Raw genomic sequence first — 10,602 nt, forward strand, 5'->3', positions numbered from 1 at the left:
TCTAAAATCTGGACGCTGGAACCTTTGAGCTTTTAGCCTTGTGGGCCTGATGACTGTTGTCTCTCCCAGGAACGGACGCCAGAGACTCACCGTACCTTCACCCAGGCAGCGTGGAGACGTACAGAGAAAGGGGAGGTGGGGGAGTCTCGGGGGGCAGGGGGAGAAGTGGGCGTGAATCGCCCAGATCAGTGGCCTCCTCCACACATCACAGGTAGGCTTCGCTCAGACGGAGCGTAGAACAGCCAAAACGTCTCTGGTGAGGAGTGAGGAGCAGCTGGATCCTGTGATAATGATGGCACCTTCTCCAGGTTTCACCTGGCCGGAGAGCACGCAGGCCTCACCTGCTCCCACCTCCAGAGCTACGACCCCGACCGAGCGCTCACGGACTACATCTCCAGGCTGGAGGCGCTGCAGAGGAGGCTGGGAAGTGTGACATCAGGTAACGCGCAGAGATTTGAAGGCTGGGGTTTCAAAAAATGGAAACATCTGCTTCATTGGTTTATTTCAAGCTCAAATACAAATATATAAATGTCCAATGCATCAAAACACCCCTGATTATTGATCGTTATCACTAATCGACACATGGTTTGCTGCTGTCTGGTCATAAAGCATTTATAGAATGCGATTTCCTTCACTTTTCTCCCTCGTCTCTCCACAGGTGCTACTTCATATGCTCAATTGCACTTTGGCTTGAGAAGATAGATGCCATCAACTTATCATTGCTTGAAGAAACTGAGTTGCCTTTTCTTGTGCTGAGCGTCCTGCTGTTTTCTATCAGTCTTGTGTGAACTGTACCTTTCTGTCTGGACCAAAACACCCTTTTTCTTATTATCTTTATTATTATTAGCGTTACAACGTTCTGTTCAGACTGTTTGTTGCCAGCACTTGAAAACAGCTACGTTTGAGATTTAATCTGCCTCTTTTTTTGTGGATGAGCTGCAATCATGTATATTTGTTAAATGCTAATTTAAGACCTTGTGATTAATTTATGTTTGTGTTGTGTGGGTGGAGCGTTATGTACAGAATGTTTGGGTTTATTATTAAGAAGGCTGCTACAGGTTATTCTACACTACACTGTGTTTTGTTAAGGCCAGACTGAGTACAGAGGACATTTGTAGAGAATGTATTTTTGTAAAGTGTGGGAGCTTTGACTTTTCTGGATATTTTGGCAAATACTGAAATAAAGAGGATTACAATATTTGAAGGTTTTATTGTTATCACGTGACGCTGATGAATCAAACCAAAGTTTTTATTCCTAACAGGTTGGGGTGGACAGGAATGATGCAGGAAACTGGTGCTTTTTAACTCCAGTGGATTATTGGATTATTGGCTTCTGTGGTGCAGCATTTCAGCCTTTCAGTGCTTCTGTGTCGTTTGGGACTGTTCACATCAGTTTAACTTTAAAATGTATTCATTCCATTTAACACGTTTAGAAATTAAAGAGCTTCTTTGTGACAGACGGTGAATAATTGCAACAGTAACGGCCTGTGAATAAGGCACCGTATTAACGGCCTCTCGGGGTTTTTAAACAGAATTCACATTGTGAATAAGAGCATGTGCTCCAGTCCATACCCTAAATGTATGTATTTATCCCTGGAAAGACACATTAGTTGAGAAAAGCAGAGTTGGACATTTAAAATTCGCTCTTCCAGCTTCCTAGTTGGGAACGTTTCTCCACTCCTTCACTCGTGCCGCCTCTTGTATCTGATGACGGGGTTGTGGGGGGTGTGGATCATCGTGGTGTAGTTGATGGTGGGGAAATAACCGTCCACCAGGTCGAATTCGTACATGCGCAGCAGAGTCGACCAGATGGTTTTAATCTGGACGTAGGCAAAGTTCTCCCCGATGCAGCGGTGGCGGCCTGAGGGCAACAACCAAAACAGACACTCGACACCAAATTCTTGCATAGAAACACTTGAAAGAGGCTTTTTTTTCCCCCTCTTACCAGCTCCAAATGGTATGTAGGCAAACTTCTCCCCTGCAGCAGGATTGTCGTCGAGGTAGCGGTCGGGCTTGAACTCCAACCTCTGCTCCCAGGCGTCCCCCAGGCGGTGGTTGACGGTCGGGGAGACGCAGACTTGGTGGCCGACGGGGATTGTGTAACCCGCCGCCGTCTGGGAGGGTTAGGGATTACATCTGACGTGAGGACACCGGCAAAGGGTGTATGTTCTGTGTGGAACGCCTGTAGATGAGGGAGGTGCTCTCACCTGAGGGGAGCGAGCCATCCTCATCATGGTCATGATGGGCGGCCGCAGGCGCAGCGTCTCCTTCAGGCAGCCTTCCAACAAGCTGAGGTCTTTCAGCTGTGAACGAAGCAGAACATTCAGAAATCCTGTCCACCACCCATCAGAGCCCCCCAGGACACCCATGAGGACACAACAGGACATATCAGCTTGGTTTTTAGGGTGCTGCCACTAATGGAACCTGCTGAATCATGTTCAAAACCCGAGGTGTCACAAAATAACAGCATTTCTTTCTAAAATATCAGGACATATTGTATCAACTATTACATTATTCCACTCTCTTATCAGCACTCGATGTCTCGATCTACACGGCTTATACCGTAAATCCAGTGTATAAGGTGCACCGGTAATTACGGTAATTATCAGCTTTTACGTATATAAGCCGCATTTGACTTTACCTTTGCTTTGCGTTTCATTCTAGTTCCATCTGTAATCAATCTTATTTTAGTGTGGCTGAACGGGATCGATAAAGGCTCATCGAGAACAGAAACTTCCCGTCTCCTTTTCTTGCTTCTCATCAATCATTAAAGAGTAAAACGAGATGGTTCAGTGACGAGAGGAGACCGAGGGGAGGATTCTGCATCACCGGTCGTGCCGGGTTCACCTGATCAAAGTTGAGGGGCGGCAGGTCTTCGCCGCACGCCGCCTTCTGTTCGGCGTAGCAGCGCTCCTGCAGCCTTCTGTCTCTGGCCATGAAGAACCCCATCCAGGCGCTGGTGGTGGACGACGTGTGCTGGCCGGCGAGCAGCAGGCCGATCAGCATCCCCGCGATCTCGTCGTCGCTCAGAGGTCGCCCGTCTCTGCGCGGAGGACCAGAGCCGTGCTCAGAACTCTGCCAAACCTCCTCCTGACATTATTAACCACGCTCGTGCACGTGTCTGACAGAAAGAAAACAAGCTTGCTTACTTATAAGTGGCATCAATGAGCGTCTGCAGGATGTCGTCCGTGTTCTCTCCAGACCGTCTGCGCTTCTCAATCACCTTGAAGAAAATCTTCTTGATCTCTCGGTGAGCTCTGTCCCGTTTCCTAGGCGGAACACACGAGCGTGAGCCTCTCTGCACGAGGACCGCGCGTCTCCTGGGAGTCTCCGGCAGCCTCACCTGAAACTGGGCAGGGGCAGCCAGCCGGGCAGAAGCCAGGCGGCGTGCGTGAACCCCCCGTCCAGGTCGGCGTACAGCTGGGCCACTCGCTCGTCCAGCATGCTGCGGATCTCCTTCCCGTGAAGGCAGCTGCTGGCTGTCAGGATGATCAGCTCGGACAGAGCCTCAAACAGGTCTGAAACAGGAAGAGCCTGTTTCTACAGCTCGTACAGTCGGTGTGAAAGTGGCTAAAGCAGGTGAAGCTCTTACCTCTCTCCCCGCTGTCTCCCCACCTCTGAAAATACTCTCTAGTTTCTGCTTCAATTATTTTCACATGTTCCTTAAAGTGGGCGATGTTGAGCCCAGTCTTCAACATCTTCTTCTGTTCCAGAAAGATCTGCAAGGCCACAACGAAATTTGGACCCGTTACCCGACTGCTGTCCCACCGCAGCGCACGTGTTCACTGGCGTGTTTTCGCACTCACGGGGTTTGGGACGTCATAGGCGACTCCTTTGCCAAACACCGGCGTGGTCAGTCTGGAGTAGACGTCTTCGGCGTTCAGGTCCTCGTTCTTGCTGTTGAAGAGCAGCGCGGCGGCGTCGCTGCCCAGCAGGTAGGTGAAGGTGCTCCCCACCATGGTGAAGCTGAACACGGGTCCATACTGTGGGGGGAAAACAGCCGCCCTTTTTAAATTTGCATGAGCAGACGCTTCATTAACACTCTTCAATTTATCAAGGGTCTTCAAATCCCTGATTTTTCAATGCGCTGAATTTTTTAAAAAGATAGATTTTGACCATTGATATTAAAGCACAGTATTTTAAAGGAAAAATAAGATTAACAATATATTTTTATGTAGGTATACTTACTTTTTCATACGCATTTTCCAGAAATTCAATGGGACTTTTCCCAAATGAAATGGCATGGCCCAGAAAGGGGATGCAGGAGGGAATATAGGGTGGGTGTTTCTGCAGGAGGAATCAGAGTGAATGCATGTGTGCACATTATGCGCACCCTTGTCTGTGCTAACTTACCGCGTCCTTGACAAACGACTGACTGAGCAGCAACTTAGACACGTATCCCAGAGAGAGAGTTATAAAAGATGCTGCCAACACCACCGTGGTCAGGTTATCGTGCACTCTTCCAACGGTGTCCCCGATGAGTTTACTGCTCATCTCATACAGATGCGCTGACATTACAACTCCGTTGAGTCTCCGCTCTAAAATAAATGCCCCCCACAACAGCGGCTGCAATTATAAAGCCAATAAATTAAATTAAATTAAATTAAATTAAAGGACAGGTACTTCCAGGGTTCGGCAGCAGCTCCTCTGATGTTTATAATTTGGACCCGACTGGAACGCGTCCCACCTCCACCTATAGTGTCTGCGCTTAAGTCCCACCCCCGCCTGACCGATGCTCCATTTCTATTGGCTGAGGAACGCGTGTCCGTCAATGACCGTGCTGCTGATTGGTTGCCTGTACCTGAACCGATGTCTCACTATATGACGTCAAAGGCCCTGCGCTGTCTATAATATCGATTCACAGCTTCTTCTTTTTTGTCAGCAAATATTCATATTTTGATTCAAGCGCATTTATAATAATAATATAGCTCTATGTTATAGTGAAGTCAATTTTTATTCCGACGAATTTAAGAACCAAAGATATTTAAATTTCGGTCAGATCTTAACAGGTTCATAAATCCGTTTTCATTAACTTGAAATGTTTTTGACTGTCCTAAAGAGAATTTTAATTTTCAATTTTCTTGTCCTCGAAGTAATATAAATAGATTTATGGAATCAGCAAGATATAAATCAACAGATGTAATCCACCTCTAGGTCTTTTTTCATTGACCAAATCATCTTTTAAAAACATTCAGTAGATCATAATTCTTCCAGCATTTTATTAAAACAAACACTTAAATAAAGCTATTTACAAGCACTCAAAATACAGCACCCATCAGAATATACAGCAAGAACGGTTGTTGTGTGTCATTATTACGGTTCAAGAGGAGCTCCAGAGGTTCACCCGTAGGCGTATTTTTCTGTTACACCTTTATCATTTGGCGTGATCTGTCCACTCAGCTTCATCAACAGCTTCACAATGAGGCCAGCCTGTAAGAAAAAGAGTGTTTTAATATTTCACCCAGAGATTTATGATGCTCTTTTATTAAGAATAAACAGATGTGGTTATTGGGGTTTAGGCGAGGACACTTTTATATCTCCACTATATACTTTAAACACCAGCACGTACCTGTTTTGTATGTACAATGAAGTTCATTTTATTGTTGCCGCTGTGTATCTGGACATACTGGTCAGCGTGTCCTAGTTGCCACATGAATGTTCCATATTCTAAACTGATGAGAAGGACCTGAGGGGACGATACAAAGATCTAAAGATTCTCACTTCCTGAAACATTCAGAGGAATTTAACAGACTATTTTCTTCCACCTTGGTCTCCATATTCATGAGGTGCAGCCCCTTGGTGTTGACAGCCACGTAGACGCGGAGGACTTTGTGGTTGCTGGCGCTGGCCTTGGTGTAGACCTGGCCCGTGAAGAAGGCGGCTCCATAGGTGGGGATGTCCCAGCAGTTCTGCAGGAAGAGTCGCTGTAAGTGGTGCATCTCTTTACTCACGCCCTCGCTGGTGCTCAGGGCCTGTCCGAGGGAGGAAGGAGAGACTGTCAGTCTGAATAACGGCAGCACATTTGCTCCTTAATGCACCAAACCGTACTTTGTATTCGTGGAGAATCCTACTGGTCCAGTGGTACGCTTTGCTCTTCACCTTAGAAATCGGCACGATTGATTTCAGATTTTCCTCACTGTCAGATATAAATGAGAAGATGGCTGCTGTCAACTCTGCGGTGCATAAACGTGGATCAGAACTTAAATAGAGAATTCATGTTTTACTTTAGGAAGCCTTGCTTATGCTTCTTGCTCTCGTAGTTGCCGTAGATAATCTGCAGGAGGAGGCTGGCTAGCGTGATTAGCTTGCTGTCTGGGGCAGGAAAAAAGCCTTTCAGGAGGCAATGACGGGCTTCGTCGAAAAGAATTAGGATGGCTAAAGGATCCTCCACCTGGGAGGAAACAGGAAGTAGAACAGGGAAATATGGTGTGTTCAACATTGCCGACCGCCCCATTTCTAGTCTCAGTGTCTAGTTTTCTACCTTTTTCTCAATTTCCAGAGGTAAACGAACGTCCCTGCGAAGGAAGAGCTGAGGCGTTTCCCTTTGAGGGTCCAGCACAGTCAGGTCGGTCACAATCTCTGTCCAGATGCGCAGGTGTTGTAAGGGTTTGTGGTACGGCTTCAGCTGCAGATCTGACGCACAAAAACATTACTACATCTTTAACTTTCCCTTTTAACGTGACAGAAAATAAGAATTCAGATATTTAGGCAGAGGCTAACAAGCTGCTGGTGTCAGTGGTGCCTTACGGAGGTTCTCGGAGCAGATCCAGATGGTGAAGTACTGCTGTGTATCCTGTGTGAGACGCATTCCCTCCATGATCTGCTGCACTGTCGTGTTGTTGCCGTGCTTTAGCTCCACCGAGCGGTAGGAGCCATCCATGCGGTAGATCCGCACCTTCTCGTACTGTTAAAACAGACGACCGTAGCGTCAGGAACAGATCCGCCGTGACTCTTAATACAACAGAATTTAAATAGATGCAACAAACTAAAGCAACCTGTGAATGAAAATGTGTTGGAAAATAAGATCTAATCACACACACAAGGCCCAGACACACACTATAATAACACAAGCAGCTTTAAATCAGCTCCCGACCCCCACAGGAACCTCCTGGTCCCTGCAGACACACCCAGGTGATGTGCAACTCACTGGTCTGCTGCTGGCCTGCTGCAGGAGCTTCACCGTCTCCTCCCATTCGTTCTGTTTGTTCTCCTCACACATTTGCAGAGGGGTTCTCTTCTGCTGGTCTTCTATGTGCTGGCAAAAGAAAAAAGCCATCAATGCTTTATGGCGATTTCATGGCAAACTATCTGCACATGTGGCCTCCATCCAGCTGATGTGAGAACATGTTTCCTACCCGGTCGATCTCTGGCTGCTGCAGCAGAAGCTGCACTATCTCTGCGTGGCCTCCTCTGGCTGCAAAGTGAAGAGGGGAGCTGAGCTGGCCGTTGAGCAGGTTTGGATTGCAGTTGCCCTTCTCCAGTAGCAGCTTTGTCGCCTCCACCTTACCGTGCCTGTGTGGGACCAAACGCAAGCTTCACCACTGAGAGGACAAACCGAGGACATTCCCCTACACCGATCCGATTCTCAGGGAGCGATGAGCATCAAAGCTCACCAGCAGGCGTAGTGAATGGGGGCCCAGTGGTCGCTGTCCAGCTGCTTCACCGAGAAGCCGCTGTCCAGGAGCTTAGAGAGCAGCTCCGTGTCGCCTTCACAGGCACTGCGGTGAAGGGGGAAGTCGTCCACCCACTGCCGATCCCTGAACAGAGAAACACTCGTCTTGAAAATGTTGCCCCAGAAACGGAACGCAGGAGAAAGACGCAACAACAAAACGTGCAAATCTCTGTCCTGTTCAAGAACAATCCCTCACTTGTCTTCTGTCACACAGTTGGGACTGTGCTGCCACTTGTCTCTTTTGGGTATTTGGATCTTGGAATAGTCCGGCGCTCCAAGCCCAAAATATGGATTAATGATAACTTTGTCCACCTGAAAACAAGGAGCAGGAATCGGATCGGTGGCACTTTAGACAATCAAGCTATGTCAAAGAAACAAGCACTATCACCACATAATCCCAGTTTACTCACTCGGTTGGTGTACTGCAGATCGGAGCCATAAAGAGGGTTGATGATGCACATGTCTGCCTTCTCCAGGGACATCATTTTGCTCTTGATCTCCAGAAGGTTGTAGCCCATTAGCATACCTTCATCGTTCAGTTTGCCCTCGCTGCCGTAGGCTGGGTTGATGACGTTGGTCTTCATCCGCTCCACAGGTGCCGGTCTGAACAGAGCAGCTATGGCGTGAGGAACCGTGTGCTGCTCCGCTAACCACCTAGAGGTTTAAAAGAAAAACAGGAGTCACAGATCCGTCTCCAAAGCGGGTCCCAACCAAGAAGATGGGCAGTTTAGGTGTAACCTCACTTGTCCAAGGCCAGCAGCATCTTGGAGGTGATTGGACAGAAGTGGACGCTGGTCTCGCTGCACACCCGCATCATGTCCTGGAGGCAGTAGAAGCTGGGGCTGCCGGCACTGTGCACAGGCTTGCTGTTGTCTGTCCAGGACACATTTCCAATATGTTACATCAACATAGTAAATATTATTTGAGCATCTTTCTCTTTACTCACCTTTAACACTAACTGGCACAACAAAGAGAGGCGCCTCCTTCCCTTCATTTTCTCCTTCCAGAGGGAATTTCTTCATGTACACCACGCGCTTTCCTGAAACAAACAAACAAACAAACAAACAAACAAACACTGGGGTTTGATCAGTGGTTTCTAATCTGACTGAGACGTTGGTTATTTAAACTCACCTATGAAGCCCTGGTTATTGGATATCGGTCTCACTGTTGCGTCAACATAATCCAAGATGGATCTGGATTTCTCTCCTCCTGCTTGGATCTTTGTTGCCAGGAGAACTTTTTTTCTCTTCTTCTCCTTGCCCTCCAAGGGCAGTTCATTCAGCAAAATCTTGACAGACAGAGAACAGCTGGAGATAAATGCCAGTCTTGCATAGCGGTTGAATGTCATTTGCCCTTGAAAAGATTTGAGGTGACTGTCCAGGCCTGCAGCTCATCTGCTGCCTGATCTCTCCGTTTACCTCATAAGCTTTGGCTCTATACTCTTTCGAGCTCTGGCTGACTTGGCTCTTTGGGCGAATGACAGCCACAAACACATCTTCCAGGCTGTCCTCGTTGCCCATGCTGATGCTTCCTCAGTCCTGGCACGACATTCTATACAGGGGCCAGATGCTGTGGAGTGGCATCCCTGAACAAGAGGGGAGGAAAAAGCCGTCATTTTAAGGACTTTGTCATAAGAGCCAGAAGACATCAAGATGTGAATCTGATATAGTGGCGGTAGCATCAGCCATCGATGCGGAAGGGGACAGAAACAGGCTAAACAAACCAGTGAGGGGGGACGGGGGTGGGAAGAGGATGTTGGTGAAGCTGGCGTCAGTCAGGAGCATCATCTCTCACCCCCTGCAGGGACCGCGGGGGCCTGAAGCACCGCTTTCAGCCTCAGACTGTTGCACCCAGAGCAGGAAGGAAAACTCTCGCAGGTCGTGCTTCTCCAACCGCAAAAGACTGAGCAATAATACTGAAGCCTTTTATCTACACCTTCGCTTCTTTTCATTTTAATTCACTTCCCTTCAATTTGAACAGAATATGCATATGTGCATATAGAGTATGTCTACATAGTGTATTAAGATTTAGTGTTTTATGTGCATTTTTTGCACATTTGTCGAGCTGCTGTAAAAGTTGAAATCAGGCTATTCGAAAAGTGGATTACTCGGAAATGAAATGTGTTTATAACTCAGTCTATTCATTAACAAAACCAACTTGAATTCCCCTCATCAGAGCTAAACATTACCAACTAAAATGCAGACTTGGTTAATGCGTTATACAAATATGTGAGGGAATCTCAAAGATTTATGCAAAAATAAATTAGTGATATTGTTAGACGTTATCGTCACATACTATGTGGTAACTTATATGACGGGTTCTTACTGCCTTATATTTAAACTTATATTGTTAGACCGAAAGGATAAATGAGAAATATATAATCGGAAATAATAGTTTGAAAGAAATTCGACAAGTTTAAAGGGGTCCCGCCCCGGAAATCAGACACATTGTTGTGGTTAGTTTACCAGTTATGACAAGAGCTATATTAAATGTTGTGCTGCAGTCAACAGCGATACGCCAGAATTAACAAGTATTGGTGAAATGATAAATAACCGCTCGCAAACTCAAGAAGAGCAACTTTTTGGCCTGAATCAGCAGCTGTAGCCGGGATGCTACGCTCGTCATCACCGCTTTTCCGCTCGACGAGCAGCTGAAACTTACCGAAAATGACGTGACTTCTCCTCAAACGCGGTTAAGCGACCTTCCACCGTTGCCAACGACTTCGAGGCGGTTAAAGAGAAATATCCGAAGCAGGAGAACCCGAGAAGCAAGTGATTAGATGGGGTTTGAAGCGCCAGCAGGCCTGGAAGTTCTGGAGAGACATAACAGGAGTCGTGTTGCGGTGGCGGTGGCCGCCGGACAACAGCGACACCTGGCGGCGGGGGGGACTCAGCGCGGCCGCTCCGGAACCTTTAATTCACACACTTTTG

General features: G+C 47.3%; 3 protein-coding genes across 3 annotated transcripts in view; 1 reads left to right on the forward strand and 2 right to left on the reverse strand.

Annotated features, from left to right (window-relative positions):
* Nucleotides 1-1,198, forward strand: part of akap9 (A kinase (PRKA) anchor protein 9) — a 43,457-nt gene extending 42,259 nt beyond the window's left edge. The window contains 3 exon segments of the mRNA XM_057021259.1: nt 70-211; nt 309-439; nt 659-1,198. Coding sequence (XP_056877239.1) covers nt 70-211; nt 309-439; nt 659-702 — 317 coding nt within the window. The 3' untranslated portion in view covers nt 703-1,198.
* On the reverse strand, nt 1,191-4,680 carry LOC130518581 (lanosterol 14-alpha demethylase). The gene is made up of 10 exons (XM_057021298.1): nt 4,354-4,680; nt 4,189-4,287; nt 3,807-3,983; nt 3,593-3,719; nt 3,344-3,518; nt 3,150-3,269; nt 2,848-3,043; nt 2,208-2,303; nt 1,946-2,114; nt 1,191-1,861 (listed from the first exon to the last, which is right to left on the reverse strand). Exons 1-10 carry the CDS (start codon nt 4,513-4,515, stop codon nt 1,683-1,685), a joined length of 1,500 nt encoding a protein of 499 aa, XP_056877278.1. The 5' UTR covers nt 4,516-4,680; the 3' UTR covers nt 1,191-1,682.
* Nucleotides 4,681-5,199: 519 nt separating this feature from the next.
* krit1 (KRIT1 ankyrin repeat containing) lies at nt 5,200-10,548 on the reverse strand. Its single transcript, XM_057021275.1, has 17 exons — nt 10,334-10,548; nt 9,091-9,257; nt 8,804-8,960; nt 8,619-8,711; nt 8,416-8,545; nt 8,083-8,326; nt 7,869-7,984; nt 7,614-7,757; nt 7,356-7,512; nt 7,148-7,255; nt 6,748-6,904; nt 6,482-6,633; nt 6,225-6,391; nt 6,049-6,136; nt 5,766-5,972; nt 5,570-5,686; nt 5,200-5,430 (listed from the first exon to the last, which is right to left on the reverse strand). Exons 2-17 carry the CDS (start codon nt 9,190-9,192, stop codon nt 5,341-5,343), a joined length of 2,229 nt encoding a protein of 742 aa, XP_056877255.1. The 5' UTR covers nt 9,193-9,257; nt 10,334-10,548; the 3' UTR covers nt 5,200-5,340.
* Between the last annotated feature and the right edge of the window lie 54 nt (nt 10,549-10,602).

Source organism: Takifugu flavidus, chromosome 21, assembly GCF_003711565.1.
Source record: "Takifugu flavidus isolate HTHZ2018 chromosome 21, ASM371156v2, whole genome shotgun sequence".
In the NCBI taxonomy this organism is placed as follows: domain Eukaryota; kingdom Metazoa; phylum Chordata; class Actinopteri; order Tetraodontiformes; family Tetraodontidae; genus Takifugu; species Takifugu flavidus.

What these genes read in the sequence shown, in the direction of transcription:
- LOC130518581 (XM_057021298.1), bottom strand. Translation starts at nt 4,515, where the DNA reads ATGTCAGCGCATCTGTATGAGATGAGCAGTAAACTCATCGGGGACACC. An exon ending in AGTCGTTTGTCAAGGACGCG is followed by an intron (nt 4,288 to 4,353) that starts GTAAGTTAGCAC and finishes TTCCTCCTGCAG; the next exon opens with AAACACCCACCCTATATTCC. An exon ending in CTGCCCCTGCCCAGTTTCAG is followed by an intron (nt 3,270 to 3,343) that starts GTGAGGCTGCCG and finishes TGTTCCGCCTAG; the next exon opens with GAAACGGGACAGAGCTCACC.
- krit1 (XM_057021275.1), bottom strand. Translation starts at nt 9,192, where the DNA reads ATGGGCAACGAGGACAGCCTGGAAGATGTGTTTGTGGCTGTCATTCGC. An exon ending in AACTGTGTGACAGAAGACAA is followed by an intron (nt 7,758 to 7,868) that starts GTGAGGGATTGT and finishes TTCTCTGTTCAG; the next exon opens with GGATCGGCAGTGGGTGGACG. An exon ending in CATAAGCAAGGCTTCCTAAA is followed by an intron (nt 6,137 to 6,224) that starts GTAAAACATGAA and finishes TATATCTGACAG; the next exon opens with TGAGGAAAATCTGAAATCAA.